Here is an 18054-nt window from a genome sequence, read left to right on the forward strand (position 1 = left end):
TCCAGATCAAAGGCTAGGAATCCTAGTTCCCAATCTGAGTCCCCAGCCACATGTCTCCATGCACGCGTGCCCATCACACAGTGCGCGATGGAAGCGGGGTTCAGCTGTCTTTGGATGGTGAGATGATGATCACTTGGCAACACTGTTTCTCCTCGTTCCCCGCAACCTGACGAGGCTGCGTGTACCAAAGATGGTTGCACATCACTCTGAAGACAAGAGGTTTGAGAGCAATGCCTAATCTTGTAATTTGATGGAGAAGGCTCACCCCAGATTGGGATTTTCCGACGAACTAGGATCTCTCATGGTAAGACGAAGTTGGTAGGACAGCACTGACAGCACTGTGCAGTGACCATAGACTTTTGACTTCATTAGAGTGATGCATGTTCTTGCGGGTTCCACGGCACCGCATGACTCGCCTTATGATGCACACCGCATCTGAAAAGAGACATCACTCACCGTCACCTGGGCACTGAACATGGGTAAAACTGGCTAGGGCACTGTTGTGCTTCTCTGTCGATTCTGTGCTTGTCTCTAAGCTAACTAACTCTTGTGAATTGTGACAAAGAGGCCCTTTCCGCCATTGTTTCCCCAGGCAACATGCGCGCCTCATCAATCTTGCAAGCGGTCCTCACTGCCAATATCTCCTTGGCTCTGGATGTTCCCAGACAAGCTGCTGCACCAGCCAAGTACGAGCTCAAGACACCTCCACTAGACACACCATGGACATCGAAAGTCGGCCTCAACCCCTGGCCAGAATATCCAAGACCAAAGCTCCAGCGTCCTCAATGGCAGTCTCTGAACGGAGTCTGGCAGTATTCAAACGCTTCGAGTCTGGATGCTGTCAACAATCCTCCATTCAATCAGACTCTTTCTCAGGAAGTTCTGGTGCCCTTCTGTCTTGAAAGTGGCCTGTCTGGCATTCAAGGAGAATACATGTTCTACTCGTGGTACTCGACTAAATTCGTAGTACCAACGAATTGGACTGGCGATCGAGTGCTCTTGAACTTCGATGCCGTTGACTATGAGGCTACGATATTTGTGAATGGACAGCAGGTTGCATTCAATCGTGGTGGCTATTTTGCCTTTTCTGTTGATGTTACGGATCATCTCAACTCAGGCTCATCGAACGAATTGTATGCATATGCAATTGTCGGATTTGGTCCTTGCTAATCTCAATCTTGCAGGATCGTCTTTGTACATGACCCGACAGATAGCGATCCTTATGTCATTCCGATTGGGAAGCAGACTCTACGCCAATCACATATCTTTTACCGACCCTGCTCCGGTATTTGGCAATCTGTTTGGATGGAGTCCGTCCCGGCAAACTACATCACTCAGCTTGATATCAATGGAGATGCGAATGGCAATCGTAAGAAAATTGTGATGTTGATTCCTTCACTACTCTAACCGTTTGCAGTCAACCTTACCATTGCTGCTTCACAGAGCAACAGCTCGGATTTGCAGGTCACGATTGTCGAAAAGGATACCAAGAAGGTCGTATCGACGCAAAATGGTACCTGTGGCAACACATTCAGCTTCAAGATCGACAGTCCCAAGCTGTGGAGTCCTGATTCACCAAACTTGTACGATGTGATGATCAAAGTGGGACAAGATGAGATCACCAGTTATACTGGCTTTAGATCCATATCAAGGGAAGCTGTCAATGGCGTCCAAAGAATCATGTTTAATGGCGAGGCCATCTTCCCCTTTGGTACTCTGGACCAGGGATACTGGCCAGACGGGCTGCACACGCCCCCAACCTACGAAGCAATGGTGAGTTACATGGGCAAGACTACTTGGTGCATGATCTTTGCTAATCTCAACGTTAGGTATACGACATCAAGACGCTCAAGAAGATCGGCTTCAAATTTCTACGCAAACACATCAAGGTGGAGTCGCCGCTGTTTTACCAAGCTGCCGATGAGCTGGGAATACTTGTCATGCAGGATATGCCCGCTCTCCGTCCGTCTCAAACTCGAACGMTAGAAAACTGCACCGAGATTACAATTCTGCCAGATGCCGCTCAACAGCAAGAGTTCCAACGGCAGCTCGAGCTCATGGTTACTCAGCTCAAAAGCTATACTTCAATCTTTGCTTGGGTGATCTATAACGAGGGATGGGCCCAGATTACTGATTACTACCCAGAGTTTGAACTCACCGATATCGTGCGTCAACTCGATCCAACAAGACTTGTCAACGCAAATAGCGGCTGGTTTGATCATGGAGCTGGAGACTTTAGTGACAACCATCACTACGCGAACCCTCAATGCGGCACTCCCTACTATTCGACTGCATCCAGTCCGTTCGATGCCTCCCGCATTGGGTTCCAAGGCGAATTCGGCGGTACTGGACACAATCTCTCTGCCGAACATCTTTGGAAAGTGGATCAGGCCATCAATGCCATTAATCAAACGTACGTATTTCCGAGCAGCACGGGCTATCGAATGGAAGACTAATAATACTATCACTCCAGCTACGAGATCGATGAGACTTTGGAAGTTTGGAATGCTCGCGGTCATTTCCTGCTTGAGGAACTTCGCTCTCAAATCGAGCTGTATTCTTGTGCGGGTGGTGTTTGGACTCAGACCACTGATGTCGAAGGCGAGGTCAATGGTATGCTCAGCTACGATCGACGGATCTTGAGGCCTGATCTTGCACAATGGAACAAGGACATTGAGGCACTCTATGATACCGCTGCCAAGAGGTCGAATGCTTCTATGCCGGCACTCTAGACACGGGTCGATTGAACCTTTTCAACATCGAATCATTCGTCTTGGACCTGGATAAGGAAGAATCTGTATTAGCATTCGCAGCGATGCCAGAGGTTCCAATTTAAGTTGATTGTAGGATCGAAACCTGATCAGCTTCAATGCCGAGAAACCAGAAGTGTGATGCAGCGAAACAAATCATATTAACCTCGGTCGGCAGCTTTACCAAGCAGGCTGCAGCATTCGTCTTTTGATACGATAACAATAACGAAGCACGTCTGACGACTTTCACTTCCAATATTTCTTGCCTCGGTTTCGTATACGGTGGAATAAGCGCAGTACTGCCGAGAGATAATCTGTAACATCTGCTCTGAAGCTCCCAGTTCTTCGAACATTTGACAACATAGTCGCTCAGTCATTACACGATGTCTTCACCAACAGCTCCATTGTTGGGCCCTCTCTTCGCTCTCGCAGGATGGACTCTTGTTATGGAAGCATGGATGTGAATACAAGCCCGGCAAACACCCACTGCGTTTAGATACCATGACTTACTCTTGGTATAGGTACGCCTACCGCATTCCCGATTTTGGGAAATACAAGGTCGACATCAACCCAAATATGACGGTGAGTGGGGATGAGAACTTAATTTCTGAACAATAAATAACGCCCGAAAGGTCGAGTCGATGAACAAGAACATTCCGCGCCATCGCAGGCTGCCGGCTGATAACTACAACCATCTACACGAGCAACCCAGTAAGCCTACCAGCGGCGGGACGAAAACGAGTTGCAAGCGAAGTTTGGGCTGCTTGTCTCGAGACATTTCGCCCTGTATTGAGAGATATCGCTAACTGCCCCTTCCTGTCCGTAGCCGTCTTCTTCGCTGTCATTCTAGGATTGACATTCCTTGATGCGACTGACAGCACAGCTGTCAATCTAGCATGGRCATATGTCGGCGCGAGAGTGACGCACAGCCTCGTCCAGGCAACGTGCAATATCATCCCGCTGAGGTTTTCCCTCTTTGCACTGAGCAGCGCGTTGCTGGGTGGATTGGTGGTGAAGGGCGGACTACTCGCAACTGCTTGAAACTCGAGTGTCGGAGTGCAGCATTCGTAACAGGCTGAGGTGCAAATTCATCAAAAGGTCTCCCATTTCGGGTATCATATCTTAACGCCACCCAATGCCATGAAAACATAGTCCTACACTTTCCAATCCCTCAAATCTTGTATTCATTCCCATGGAACGGACTCCACACGCCTCGGACACTCTCGTTCAAACTCCTCACGGGCTTCGTGACCTTCTTCAGCTTCTCTCCATTCGCATTCCGCAACAGCAAAGCCTTGTTCAAAATCTCATTCGCATCCATATTTCGCACGCAAATGGCCTTTTCTCGTCCATTGATGTACTGTCCCTTGATGACGGGGTGTTTGTGAGGGCGCGGCGAGACGGTGACTTCGATGCTCGGGTTTTCCTTTGCGAATGTCGCGAGCTTGGTCTTGAKGAAAATGCTGCGAGTAATTTGTTAGATTGTCATGAGGCGAGTAGAGTCTAAGAGGTCATGTACTTCATTCCTCGACTGCTGCCGGCCCAGTCGCAGTAGTGAAAGTCCAGGCGTTTGCATTGGAGGATAAAGGCCCCGACGCCATTCTTCGTCAATCGTATTAGCCGATGAACATTGTTTTCGAGATATTCTGCACTCACTTGCGGCTTTGCTACCGTCCGTAGCGCTTGCAGAGGCATGATTGCATGGTATGGAATGTCACTGGGGGCTCGCGATGTTCAAAGGCACCCTGATTTTGAGCTAGCCTCATTCGGTCGGTGGCGCGAATACCTTCCATGTCTTCCACGTCTTCCATCGCCGCCTGCTGCACCCTATACATATCTTCCTCCTTTTTCGTTCAATGAACACTTCATCTTTAGCATAATCAAGAAACACTCGCAAGCATAACAGGCCATCATCAAACGACACCAAACCAATCAACGCAACTCACATGGAGGTTCAACTCTATGTCTACGACCTCACCAAGGGCATGGCCCGTCAAATGTCACAGCAGTTTTTGGGAATCCAGATCGATGCTGTCTACCATACTGCCGTGGTTCTGAACGATGTGGAATTCTTCTTTGGAGCCGGTGTACAAACATGCAATCCTGGAACGACACATCATGGCCGACCAATGGAGATTATTTCCATGGGAAAAACCGAACTACCCTTTGAGACCGTCCTGGACTATCTGGAAAGTCTCAAGGAAGTTTATACGCCCGAAAGCTACGATTTGTTTGCTCATAATGTAAGCTTGCCCACTCTGCGTGTACATGAAGACTCAACAAAAGAATGATGAGCTGACCATCCATGCTTCTGTAAACTAGTGTAACAACTTCAGTCACGACTTTGTTCAATTCTTGGTTGGCAAACCAATTCCAGACCATATAACGAGCTTGCCGAAGCGTGTGCTCGACACTCCCTTTGGACAAATGTTAAGACCTCAGATCGATGCCAGCATGCGATCAATCACTCAAGCAGAAGTACCAACTCAGAACCGACCGCAAGCTATGAATCCAAGTAGCACTCCCCAGCCAGCCAGTCGATATGGTCAAGTCGTGGATCTGACGGACTCGAATGACCTTGACAAGCAGCTCACAGCCGCCACCGATACCTGTGTGACCCTTTTCTTTACATCGTCCACTTGCGCACCCTGCAAGTTGGCCTATCCAATGTTTGATCAACTTGCTGGAACTCATCCGAACGCTCTTTTCGTGAAGGTCGACATCAATGAAGCTCGCGATATTGCGTCGCGATACCAAATCCGCGCGACACCGACTTTCATGACACTCTCAAAGGGCAACAAGGTGGACGAATGGTCAGGAGCGGATCCCAACATGCTAAAGGCGAACGTGGAGTTGTTGGTACAGCAAACCTTTCCACCACATCCTCATCTGAATATGGCCGTGCCTAGCCTGCAATATGGGTCAATGAAGAATGTCATCTACTCCAAGCTACCACCTCTCGACAAGTTAATGGCCAAGCTCGGAGACGCAGCAAACGAGGAAGATATCGTCAATCTACGTGCATTCGTTAAGAAGAGGGCGGAGAGTCCAAGAGATGCTCCATTACCTGACTTGCACCTCGTAGCAAAGGCCTCTCGGTCGAAGATATTGGCACTGCCAGTGGAAACTCGCTTCGCCGCCGTTGACCTTTTGCGATGTGCCATGGTCGATCCTAGAGTCGGCGGGTTCTTCGCCGAGGAGAGAGAGCCAAAGACAGTTCCATTGCTCATCCGTCACATCAGCAAGCTTGACAACTGCCCGCACAATCTCCGCTTGGTCACGATACACCTTGCATGCAACACGTTTGCTTCCTCGTTATACATCAAAGAATTGATGGCCAGCGAGGATGATACACTTGCGCAGCTCATCGAACTCATCACTACCTCTCTACTGGACGCATCACATCCAACCACACGGGTTGCGGCCGCTTCTCTCGCGTTCAATCTTTCAATCGCCAACTACAAAGTGCGTCGCGAAGAGGGACAGGAAGCGCTGGCTGAAGGAGAGCAGGTGGAATTGGCGGCGTCTTTACTGGAGACTCTATCCGAGGAAGAGAGTCCTGATGCCGCAAAGTTGTTACTGCTGGCTCTGGGATTTCTGGCGTATTGCTCGCCAGTGAAAGGCGAGCTGGTAGATTTGCTGAAGGTCATGGACGCAAAGCAGACTGTCACCTCGGGCAAGTGCAAATCGCTGCAGAGCTTGGCGAAGGAGGTGGCGAGCGTGCTTTGAGATGGTTGGAAAAGATAGAACGAATAAATGATAAAGACCGTGGGCATTCACCTCCCTCATCACACCAATTTCTAAAATCAGCACATTGCTAGCGTGATGATCGCCCTCAGGGACTGCGGGACGCCATTCCCCAAATTTACGCGATCAAGGAGAGGGATCATTTTCAACCCTTTCACAGTCCAACACCACTTAGCCCCAGCTGATTACTCTACTGTAATTCGCTGTCGCCACATTTGCCTCAACATCTGTCGATAGGCAATGCTTCCGAGTCCCTCCATTTAATGTCCACCAACTCCACAGGCACACATTCACGGCCGAATCTGTGGCAGTACGTTTCCTTCTCCTCCCCGCGACGCCGATCCTCGTCTCTGGTCCTTCCCAAGCGCGAGACATACGATCCCTTTGAAAAGGCCGACCGCCACAGCACACACAAATCCGCCGAGTCGATGCAGGAAAAAGTGCAGTCCGCGCTGATGAATCAAGGCGCCCGCGCGCGGTACATCAAGACCGGCTGCTTGATCTTCTTCGTGCTGGCTGTGTTGTACTACATTGTGCCTGGACAGAGCATTGGAGCCGGCAAATTTCCCGGTGGCGATGTCGCGAGCGACCCTTCTGTAGCGACAGCGAAGTGCTCGCGCAGCTACTCCAAGGACAAGCCGCTCATCCAATATGCGCTTATGGTCGATGCCGGCAGCACAGGCAGCCGGATTCACGTCTACCGCTTCAACAACTGCGGACCAACGCCCGAGTTGGAGGATGAGATATTCAAGATGACCGAGAAGCGAGATGGTGGTTCGGGATTGAGCAGCTACAAAGGTGATGCCGAAGGGGCCGCAAAGAGCTTGGATGTTCTTATGGACGTCGCGGTCAAAAATGTGCCGGACAAGCTCAAGAGCTGCACTCCCGTCGCAGTCAAGGCCACTGCTGGGTTGAGAAAGTTGGGCCCTGAGATGAGCGATGCCATTTTGAAGGCTGTCAGGGAAAGGTTGGAAACGGTCTACCCATTCCCGGTTGTCAGCGAGGCGAACGGTGGCGTGGAGGTCATGGATGGCAAGGATGAGGGTGTCTACGCTTGGATTACCACCAACTACTTGTTGGGCAAAATTGGAGGTCCTGACAAGACTCCTACTGCCGCAGTCTTCGATCTCGGAGGTGGTAGCACGCAGATTGTCTTTCAACCAACATTCAAAGCCGTTGATGGAGGCATGCCCGAGCAGCTGCAAGAAGGGGACCACAAGTACAGCCTCAAGTTCGGAGGCCGCGATTTCACGCTCTACCAGCACTCATACTTGGGCTACGGGCTGATGGAGGCACGCAACAACCTCCACCGCGTTGTGGTTGAAGGAATGTACGACAACCATCAGCAGTCCAAGGCTTGGCTCACCGAGCCAATCTCCAATCCATGTTTCGGAATCGGCATGAGCAAAAAAGTGGAAGTTCCGCTCAGTGAAGGACACCCACTCGGTGCCAGCGTAACCGTCAACATGACCGGTCCGGCAGTCGGCAGCCCAGCACAATGCAGAGCACTCGCTGAGAAGACCCTTAAGAAGGAGTCTGAATGCAAGCTGGCACCATGCGCTTTCAACGGTGTTCACCAGCCTAGTCTGGAGAAGACCTTTTCGCGCGAGGACGTCTATCTTTTTTCATACTTCTATGATAGAATTCAGCCCCTCGGTATGCCGGAGTCTTTTACCTTGCGGGAATTGAAGGAGCTCACCGCGCGTGTCTGCCAAGGTGGCGACGCGTGGAAAGTGTTTGAATCAGTACCTGGTGCTTTCGAGGAGCTCCAGGATCGCCCCGAGACYTGCTTGGACCTGAACTTCATGCTGGCATTGCTGCATACTGGATATGAGATGCCGATTGACAGAGAGGTCAAGATCGCGAAGAAGATCAAGGGCAATGAATTGGGATGGTGCTTGGGAGCCAGTTTACCTCTGTTGTCGCAGGAATCGGGCTGGAGCTGTAAGATTAACAAGATCCAATGATGACAGTATTTGCTAGAGCAAAGCAGGCTATAACCATATTACACGGCATTGTTAGCACGCCTCTTTCCGTTGACTACTAGGTATCGTCTCACTATGCAAGGCAGGCAGAGTCTAGTGTGCGTGCCAAGATTAGCCGTTTGAGGCTCTTGCTACAGGGTCGACTTACATCCTCCAGAAGCACTGGAGTAAACATACTTGCCACCATAGCTGTTCTCCAGTGTGCCATCAGATGATCCGCAGATGGCGTACAATGTTTATGTCAAAGCCCTGCTGGACGCGAAGTCACACTAAGTATTGAGCATGTCTAAATTCGCCCGTTCCTTTCGTTTTAGGACCCAGTCACCACCGTGCCATAACATGGGCAAAGTCAGTCAAGTACTTCAATCCCATTACAGTAGCGCTCACGATTACCAACGTCGTCCGCTAAGACCTTTTCGAAACAGCCAACRGCCTGTGCGGCTTGAAGCTCCAAGACACAGGCGCATGGGATTGGCATGGACCTGAAATGTGTACATGTATCTCGCGTGTTTTATTCTGCGTCATCCCTATATCTCGACATATCTGCACCAGATCTCCGAAGACTCTCCCCAACAGCCGTACGATAGAGACAGTTCCAAGTGAACATAGCGTCTCGTTTCCCCAGTTCTTCTCCCTCCTGAATTATGGGTTCCCGCTGTCCTAGTTGTTGACGGTCTTTGGACTTGTACCCCATTATTCGTAGACGGCGAGTAGACCAGATCCCAAAACCAAGGCGCCGCATGACCGCCCAATCGGCACCCATGAGAGGAGAATACTGCAGCCCCTGACAGGCACGATTGAAGAATGCATAGCCATACGAGCCGCGAACTTCGCGCGCCATCTGTCGCGCCTCGGGTTGCAAAATTGGCTTTGTGGCAAGTGGTTCCCATGCTATTCGATCGCATGTCCCGATTTCTTCCAGGCTGGAAGCGAGCTCTAGAAGTTCATCCATAGAACCTTCGTTGACTCCGCCTCCAACCCTGGCCACGCCCGCAAACTCGGCCGAAGGAATGCTGTCTATCGTAGGTACAGTGTCTGCTAGAGAGCCATCAGAATGTCCAAGGGCGGTCCATACCTTTAATCGCCAGGTTGCACGGAGAAGACGCTGTTGTTCGTCCCAGTCTGGCGATGATGGGAGTAGTGGGGGCTTGAAAAGGCGTCCGGGCTGTAGATGAATGTTGTCCTCATAATTACCGGGAAATCTGTTACTGCTTTTGTCTGCAAAGTGTTGGTGCGGTAGAGCGTACAGTCTTCGTAGCTTTGTATCGAAGATTGAGTTACACGTAGTGGATAGCATAGCGAAGACATGCAGTGTGTGTCGAATAGCTGGAGCAGGGGTAGTTCGAACCAACGGCTTCTGCGCGGCAGAGTACAGACCTTCGAGGTCCTGTATCGCCCGATCCTGTGTGCGAAGAAGTATGTATGCACGAAGCTCGACAATAACTTCTTCGGCAAGGCATTTGTTCATAAGATGCTCGAAAATCTCGGCGGCGTGGTTGGCAAAGACTGTAGCAAAGAGAGGGCAGCTGAGGCAGAGAGCGTGGAGCGATATTAGGTCTGCAAGATGTTTCGTTATTTGCAGAGGCAATGGGGCCGGCAGAGTCTCAAGGGACGCCATTTTGTAGAGCAAATCCCAGGTGTAGCGAAGGAGCTCTCATAATCATAGACGCTACGCATCACGCACTCGGCCTGCCGTGGTTGCTTGTCAACCTCGTGGTGCGTGACGGCAAAGGTTCGTTTCGACCGGTTGCTCACATAGTGATTGAGAGCCAGCATGGCATGGTTATTGCAGAAGAACTGCGCGCGTTGCGATCATGTGTAAGGTAGGTAGGCGAAAAAGGCATCGCTAAACTAGGTTGACTCGGGCCGCGCGCTCCGGGCCGCTCAGGGAAACTACGACCTTCCAGCAAGTTGAGGTGACTTGAGCTTTCCACTGACATCCCAGATCAACGGCTCCCGCGATATTGTCAACAGCTGCCAGACACATTGCTGGCGCGTTTTACAAAGCACTGACACACTGACAGCACATCCATTCAATCATCCCGACATTCTCCCACAGCCTCAACCTCACTCTATCCACCACACGCATCACAATGAGTATCGAATCACTGGCGTTTAAGGATTKGCTCAAAGCCGAAGGGCTTGTTCACACTGCCAACGTCAAGCAGAATTTTGACGACTCAATCATCGGATTCGAAGCCGAAGACTACCTTAATTCAATTCTCACAAACACCACAACCCGAGAGCCTCTTCTGCCGGCACTTGGTGGCCTACCGTTTGCCCTCCAGCACCATGTTGACTCAGATCTCGACCGTCTCGAGGCCGCAGGAATCAAGCCATACTTCATTTTCAACGGCTTGGTCACCGCGTGTAGAGACCGCCGAAGTGTTCTCAATGAAAGCTCAAAAGCTGCCGTAATACTTCACGATGCGTGGACAGTCTACGATCAGGGCCGAGGAGATGATGCCGTGACAGCATTCGGCAAGGCTTGTGGGCTTCACTTTCATAAGTCTATGTGTTCGTGGCTTACCAGTTCCAGGCACCTACCGCACCTCACACATTTTACGGTGGCTTTTCCACCATCTACACAAGAGGGGCATTTCGGTGAGTCACACAACGTCTTAATCGACATCACAGATGCAAGACTAAGAAATCTACTTCGCAGGTTGAAGTTGCGCCATATAATGCATCTGCACAGCTGGTATACCTGGACAAGGAAGGACACATCAGCGCTTGTTATGGTTCGGCATCATGCTTGGTATTTGGCGCCGACAAGCTCGTGATCGGTTTCGACTGGGAAAACCAGCAAGCGTCTTGGGTAGTCCTGGAAGAAATTCTCACCAAACTCTTGATGACCCRCGCACAGTTTGTGGACCTGTGCCTGCTATCTGGATCGAGTATCCTGGCCACCATGCCCGAAATTGACACGAATGTCTCAGGATCCAAAATGAACGCCGCGAGAGCTGTGATGAATCGTGCCAATCAAGACGGCATGTTGGCTTGTATACAAGCCAAGAATGACGACTATGCCAACATTTTCCGCAAGGCCAAATCTGCGGTAAGACACATGGTCGTTCATTATWCAAATGGCGAAATCAAACCGCTTGACGCGGATAATTTACCTGGAGACGCCCACGAATTCATCGGTACTCGTGCTGCAGAGGAAGTGACAGCCTWCCACACATACGGACTGCTCGGATCGCGTCTTCTTGGTGCACGAATGAATCAAGAGATCCTTGAGACCCAGCCTCTGGACGGCGGTAGCTCCAAGGCATATCAGGATCTCGTCCAAGATAAACTGCGGCCGATGCGGGCGAGATCGATGACGATGATGACCACGCCCTTGCACCGCTTCTTCCATAAGAAGGATGTCAATCTTACCTGCTGGTTCAACGAGGGTGGCGCCAAGCCGCTAGGAATCGACCCAGGTGCGGACGGCGTCAAGGATGCCGAAACCTGGCACGTGAGAGAGGAAATGGTGGCACAGTCTGCAGAGGCCAAGGGAATCGACCCCCACAAATCGCCAATTCAGTATGCCATCGCCGTACTGTCAGATGATGCTTTGGCCAAGACGACCGTCACTCAGAAGAAAGAGGGAGAACATTCGGTGATTACCAAGACTTCGGAGCTGCTCTCGAACACGGTATGGCGGTTCCTCCAAGACCGCGGGTACATCAACTCGAATCACACTCTGTCGGCCTGGGGCAAAGCACTCAAGGCCGCATTCGATCGTGCCAGTAGTGACGACTACTTGGCCAAGACACGTCCTGTCAGCGAAGCAGAGGAGGCCATTTTCGTCGCCTTTGAGCTACTGCGTCTTGATCTGCTCAACTCCAATCAGTTCCCAATGCCACCTTACTCCGGGGCTCCTATGCGTGGCACTGAGATTGACAAGGCACACACTCTTCTCGTGAGTCGGATAGCATGCCTTGGCACTTTCCAACACGATCAAATTGGCTACACTGGTCCGCTCTCGAGAAATTTGCTCGGATATCAACAGCTAGCGGCTGCTGTGCGCAACAGCCTCCGCGATCTTACCGAGTCTCACATGTGCTACATGCTGCTGAGCGGTAGTGTCGGGCGTACAAGAGCTGCAGCCGACTACAAAGACGTTGCCGGTCGGCTTCCGTTTGGCATCGAACCAGATATCGGCTTGGCGTTGGTCGTGAAATCCCATTTGGACGAGCTTTCGAACGACCGCCGATCCGACATTAAGCGTTGGTTCAATCACGCCCACAACATTGATGAGGATCTCCAAAAGGCCTGGAAGATGTGGGATGCCATCAATGCCGGAATTCAAGCTGCTGATAGCGCAATCGTCAGCTCCGAGACCAAGACTGCCTTTCATAACACGGACAGCTGGCTCAAGGAGAAGCGTGAAACGCCCGTTATACAGAATGAGCTCTAGGTGTATCATCTGCTCCAAGGGAGTCAGAACGACGCTCTACTGCGCTTATTCCACCGTCTTTGCAAAAGTTGTCGCTCGGGACGTGAACCGCTGGACATGCTCTTCGCGAAAAACAAAGGGATCTCTACGAGCGGCTGTCTTCTTTGCGAGCGTGTCGTATAGGCATACCGAGCAGACATTCTTTGATATGATTCAAGTATGGTGATAAGGAAAATCAGAAGACTTCGTCTCAACTCTCGTCCCCTCGACTCGAAACGGATACTGTGCGTCATCTGCGAGAARCTTAGCACGTTCGACAGTTTGAAGTGTTATTGAACTCCTCTCGTGGCAACGGTGTCAGCACTCGAAGAGCAGTTAGTTGGTTTTGGGTCTTCTAACAAGGTACTTTGGGACGAGTCAAACGGYGCATTGTTGTATCCACTACCCAAACCCTAACCCTACATAGAGATTATCAATGAATCGTGGTTCATCAGCTGGATCTTACAGACCAGTGAGATACCTTGTGTACATGTAACAAGCCTCCCGAGTCTTGTAGATCGCGCACGACTTGTGGTCGACTTTGACTCTACGCGATCACTTGGAGGTCATTGGGGTTTGCCTCTACATCTTGCTTCTAATCTTTAGTAGGTCATGAACGCCATAGGTTTACTCCAGGCCGAGTGATCAATGAATTAATGTAGAGAGGCATCAATATGCACATATGTTTGACTTGGTGGTCATTCACCTCGAACCCCTCTTCTAGTGAGTTTTCACGTGCTCTCCCGTCACGCGTCATGCCGCCGCCGCGTCTCCACTAAAATTGTTCGAGCAAGCCGACTTTACCACGACACCCCCGAGGCCAACGAGCAATGGTCAACAAACCGCATGCACCCCGCGCGGCCGGCAAAAAGAAAGCCGCGCCCACTGCCGCCGCGTTGAACGAGGAAGATACCAGTTACATTGTGTTTGGAAATGAGAAGCCGAAAAAGGCAAAGGCACCCACTATAGATACCGGGACGACTCAGGCCAGCGGAAGCAAGGCGAAAACAACTCCGTCTTCAAATGGCGCCYCGACAGAAGAGAAGAAGCCTGAGGAGAAGAAGCCGGATACACGGACACTGATTGGCGGCGCATCTTGGACGGGCAAACTGCCCATGACACTCTTCAACGAGCTGTGCCAGAAATCAAAATGGGAGAAGCCCGAATACACCATCCATCGCAACCCGCGTGGCTACACTGGTGGTGTGATTATCCGTCAAAAGCACCCGAAAACGCATGAAATCACGGCGTTGCCGCCCATTGTGCCGCCCACCGACTACAACAAGGAGCGCGGTACACAGGAGACTCCGATTGAGGCTCGTCACTTCGCCGCTGCGTATGCTTTGTTCCGCGTGTCGAACATGAAGAATATACATATGATGCTGCCGCCTCAGTATCGTGATTTGTGGAAGGGTGACTTCCAAGATCTCAAGAGCGAGGCTGCCGCGTCCGGGCAGGCATACCTATACGATGCGGATCCGTTCTCTGCAAAGAAGCGCCACGATGAGGCAATGGCTGCGAAGGAGAAAGCAAAGGTGGACAAGGCCAAGCAGAAGGTGGAAGACAAGAAGTTGGAAGTGGTGAGTCTGGATGGGCAAGTGCAAAGTAAGCACGTCCTCAAGGGCTGGATGCGCGTCCCGAAGGTCGAGATGGGTCTCCGTACCCGGCGGGAGGTGGAGAGATTGGTTCGTCAAGGCGGTGCATGGAATCCCCACGATGTCACACTCGGTGCTGCGAGCCGCAAGGCTATCGTCAATGACTTAGCAGGCATTGGCTTCCGACCAAGCCATGCAGAGGAGGCTGCAGAGATTTGCAAGGATCGTGAGGAATGTCTCGAGTGGCTGCTGATTCACGTGCCCGAAGACGACCTTCCAAAGTGGTGTCTTCCGGAAAACTACTTGGCTGGTGTCAGTCTAGCTAGCGGTGACATGAAGCGCGAGGGAAAGCTGAAGCGACTTTCTGCTGCTGGATACTCCGCGGAACTGTGTGCCGAGGTTTTGGACTCTTGCAACGGCAGCGAAGCTCGAACAGCAGAAATCTTACAGGCAAGGCTGCTAGATGAGACAGTTGCGCCACAAGCAACTGCTGAGCAGGAGTACGAGTTGTGGGACGAGGAACAAGCAACATTGCAGGCGATCTACGGTGACAGACACACCAACCACGACAGATTATGCACAATTACACTCGAGCTGCAGACTCCGTCCAAGAAGCCGATCGTACTTCGTGCACGGCCTCCAAGCAGCGGTTACCCTTCTGCGCTTCCCATCATATCAGTGGATGCTGATCTTCCGGCATATGTAAGACTGAGCATTCTGAAGAAAGTGCTTACAGTGGCGAAGAACGAGTTTTTCGACCAGCAAATGCTATTCTCCTTCATCGATTGGTTGGAGCAGAATATCCCAAGCGTGATAGAGAATCCTGGAAAGCTCAGCGAAGTTGCCAGCGCGACATCAACATCTACCAACCAACAAGCCCGGCCGTCTCGGGCGAAGAAAATGCGAAGGCAGCCAATTCCTATATCTTGGAGTCCACAAATGGCTACAAGCCAGCGCATGTTAGAGGCGTGGCGGTCCAGACAGACGGCCGATAACCAAAAGCGTATGAATCAGACCAGGCAGAACTTGCCCGCATGGAGGCTACAAGATGCCATTGTGACATCTGTCACGAAGAATCAAGTCACCATAATCTCGGGTGAGACAGGATCYGGAAAGTCTACACAGTCGGTCCAATTCATTCTGGACGACCTCATTCAACGCTGTCTTGGTGAGCACGCAAACATGATCTGCACACAACCACGCAGAATTTCAGCTYTCGGTCTTGCAGATCGAGTGGCTGATGAGCGTTGTGGAAAGGTTGGAGAGGAAGTCGGTTACGCGATCCGTGGTGAGGCAAAGCAGCGGCAAGGCGTAACGAAGATAACTTTCGTCACCACAGGAGTCCTACTCCGCCGTTTGCAAACCTCAGGAGGCAGTACTGACGACGTGGTACGAAGCTTGGCTGATGTGAGTCATGTCGTGATTGATGAGGTCCACGAACGCAGTCTCGATACAGATTTCTTGCTTGTGTTATTGAGGGATGTGCTAAAGAAGCGTAAAGACTTGAAGCTCGTTCTTATGAGTGCCACTCTTGATGCGGACACGTTCGAAAATTACTTCCGGTCGGTTTCTAGTGTTGGCAAGGTGGAGATTCAAGGACGCACATACTCTGTCGATGATATCTATCTTGACGAAATCGTGCGCATGACAGGGTTTGGGACAGTAGAGCCTGAAGATGCAGATGCAKAACCAGCGCCGGGTCTGGCGCCCAATGAGCGAGACTATCATGCCTCTGGTACTTCTACCCCAACGACAGCCACTCCGAGCATAGGAAATGCACTCAGAGCAGTAGGAACCAGAATTAATTACGAGCTAGTTGCTCGTACTGTCGAACACATTGACCGGAGGCTAGGGGATATTGAAGGAGGCATCCTGATATTCCTGCCTGGTGTGGGAGAGATCGACCAGGCGATGCGGGCACTACGAAACATCCCTAATCTGCATGTTCTACCGCTGCACGCCTCACTGCAAAGCTCGGAGCAGCGACGAGTCTTCCCACGGGCACCGCGTGGTATGCGTAAAGTCATCGCGGCGACCAACGTTGCCGAAACCTCCATCACGATCGAGGACATCGTGGCAGTGATTGATACCGGTCGTGTCAAGGAGACGAGCTTCGATCCGGCGAACAACATGGTCAAGCTGGCAGAGGTGTGGGCTTCACGAGCGGCTTGTAAGCAACGACGCGGTCGTGCTGGACGTGTCCGTGCAGGGGAATGCTACAAATTATACACTCGTTCTGCAGAGACAAAGATGGCCGAACGCCCGGAACCTGAGATCAGGCGAGTACCTTTGGAGCAGCTTTGTCTGTCTGTCCGAGCCATGGGCGTGAGTGATGTGCCTGCCTTCTTGGCATCAGCGCTTACGCCGCCGGAGAGTCTGGCAGTCGCGGGTGCGTTGAAGCTGTTGACTCGAATGGGCGCTCTCGACAACACCGATCTTACCGCTCTTGGGAGACATTTGTCAATGATACCAGCAGACCTGAGATGTGGCAAACTTATGGTGTACGGTGCCGCGTTCGGCTGCCTGGAAGCTTGCTTGACCATTGCCGCGATTCTTACGGTCAAGAGCCCGTTCGTCAGCCCGCTGCCAAAACGAGAAGAGTCCAAGGCTGCGAGATCTGCTTTTGGTGGTGGACATGGCGATCTTCTATGTGATCTTCGGGCATACGAGGAGTGGTCTGGCCGACGCTCGGCAGGAGAGCCGACGTCAATGCTCCGCAGATGGTGTGATGAGAATTTTCTCAACCACCAGACCCTGATGGACATTTCAACCAACCGCACGCAATACGTCTCGTCGTTGCAGGAGATTGGATTTCTTCCAATGGGTTACAGGCCAAATGCTCCTCCCGCACTTGAGTTTAATCGTCACAACGACAGCGACGTTCTTATACGCGCTTTAGTAGCCGGATCATTCCAACCACAAGTTGCAAGAATCGAATTCCCAGACAAAAAGTACGCGGCATCCTCATCCGGTGCCGTCGAAATTGATCCAGAGGCTCGTCTGCTCAAGTTCTTCAACGAGGAGAWTGGCCGTGTGTTTGTTCATCCATCTTCGACCCTCTTCGGCGCGCAGAGTTTCCCCGGAAACAGCGTCTACATGAGCTACTTTACCAAGATGGCGACGAGCAAGGTCTTCATCCGAGACCTCACGCCTTTCAACGTCTACAGCTTGTTGATGTTCTCCGGACCTATAACCATCGACCCGCAAGGCAGAGGACTGTTAGTTGATGGATGGATCAGACTGCGTGGTTGGGCTCGTATTGGAGTACTCGTCAGCCGGATGAGGATGATGCTTGACGAGCTGCTGGCAAAGAAGCTCGACGACCCACTCCTTGACATGGGAGAGAGCGGGGTCGTCTCAGCAGTGCGAAAAATGGTGGAGTTGGATGGACTGGATCGGTAAAAGAAATGCCCTACATATCCTCGATCATAATGCTGTACGCAGCAATGGTTGGTGCGGAGTTCAGCCCTTGCACGAAAGTCGAAAGCGGGGATGATCCTCATGTCGCCCGAGGTCGAAGCACAGCAGGTATGTATGGCGGTCGCAGTGAT

At 51.5% G+C, this 18054-nt stretch overlaps 8 protein-coding genes; 6 read left to right on the forward strand and 2 right to left on the reverse strand.

Annotated features, from left to right (window-relative positions):
* Positions 1-597: 597 nt before the first annotated feature.
* On the forward strand, positions 598-2732 carry RCC_04799 (probable hydrolase; the record flags this gene model as incomplete). XM_023770076.1 has 5 exons in its annotated part: positions 598-1133; positions 1185-1369; positions 1418-1773; positions 1830-2413; positions 2474-2732. 5 exons carry the CDS (start codon positions 598-600, stop codon positions 2730-2732), a joined length of 1920 nt encoding a protein of 639 aa, XP_023625844.1.
* A 401-nt stretch (positions 2733-3133) lies between these two features.
* RCC_04800 (uncharacterized protein) lies at positions 3134-3791 on the forward strand (the record flags this gene model as incomplete). XM_023770077.1 has 4 exons in its annotated part: positions 3134-3210; positions 3272-3332; positions 3383-3461; positions 3577-3791. 4 exons carry the CDS (start codon positions 3134-3136, stop codon positions 3789-3791), a joined length of 432 nt encoding a protein of 143 aa, XP_023625845.1.
* A 130-nt stretch (positions 3792-3921) lies between these two features.
* Positions 3922-4445, reverse strand: RCC_04801 (probable mitochondrial ribosomal protein L43; the record flags this gene model as incomplete). XM_023770078.1 has 3 exons in its annotated part: positions 3922-4213; positions 4270-4352; positions 4407-4445. 3 exons carry the CDS (start codon positions 4443-4445, stop codon positions 3922-3924), a joined length of 414 nt encoding a protein of 137 aa, XP_023625846.1.
* A 251-nt stretch (positions 4446-4696) lies between these two features.
* RCC_04802 (related to thioredoxin) lies at positions 4697-6479 on the forward strand (the record flags this gene model as incomplete). XM_023770079.1 has 2 exons in its annotated part: positions 4697-4993; positions 5073-6479. 2 exons carry the CDS (start codon positions 4697-4699, stop codon positions 6477-6479), a joined length of 1704 nt encoding a protein of 567 aa, XP_023625847.1.
* Positions 6480-6760: 281 nt separating this feature from the next.
* On the forward strand, positions 6761-8464 carry RCC_04803 (probable Probable guanosine-diphosphatase; the record flags this gene model as incomplete). Its single annotated transcript, XM_023770080.1, has 1 exon — positions 6761-8464. One exon carries the CDS (start codon positions 6761-6763, stop codon positions 8462-8464), a length of 1704 nt encoding a protein of 567 aa, XP_023625848.1.
* Positions 8465-8993: 529 nt separating this feature from the next.
* RCC_04804 (uncharacterized protein) lies at positions 8994-10100 on the reverse strand (the record flags this gene model as incomplete). Its single annotated transcript, XM_023770081.1, has 1 exon — positions 8994-10100. The coding sequence occupies one exon, from the start codon at positions 10098-10100 to the stop codon at positions 8994-8996; it is 1107 nt and encodes a 368-aa protein (XP_023625849.1).
* Positions 10101-10575: 475 nt separating this feature from the next.
* Positions 10576-12890, forward strand: RCC_04805 (uncharacterized protein; the record flags this gene model as incomplete). XM_023770082.1 has 3 exons in its annotated part: positions 10576-10972; positions 11022-11086; positions 11148-12890. The coding sequence occupies 3 exons, from the start codon at positions 10576-10578 to the stop codon at positions 12888-12890; spliced, it is 2205 nt and encodes a 734-aa protein (XP_023625850.1).
* An 848-nt stretch (positions 12891-13738) lies between these two features.
* Positions 13739-17905, forward strand: RCC_04806 (related to DEAD/DEAH box helicase; the record flags this gene model as incomplete). Its single annotated transcript, XM_023770083.1, has 1 exon — positions 13739-17905. The coding sequence occupies one exon, from the start codon at positions 13739-13741 to the stop codon at positions 17903-17905; it is 4167 nt and encodes a 1388-aa protein (XP_023625851.1).
* Positions 17906-18054: the final 149 nt, after the last annotated feature.

Source organism: Ramularia collo-cygni, assembly GCF_900074925.1.
Source record: "Ramularia collo-cygni strain URUG2 genome assembly, contig: RCC_scaffold06, whole genome shotgun sequence".
In the NCBI taxonomy this organism is placed as follows: domain Eukaryota; kingdom Fungi; phylum Ascomycota; class Dothideomycetes; order Mycosphaerellales; family Mycosphaerellaceae; genus Ramularia; species Ramularia collo-cygni.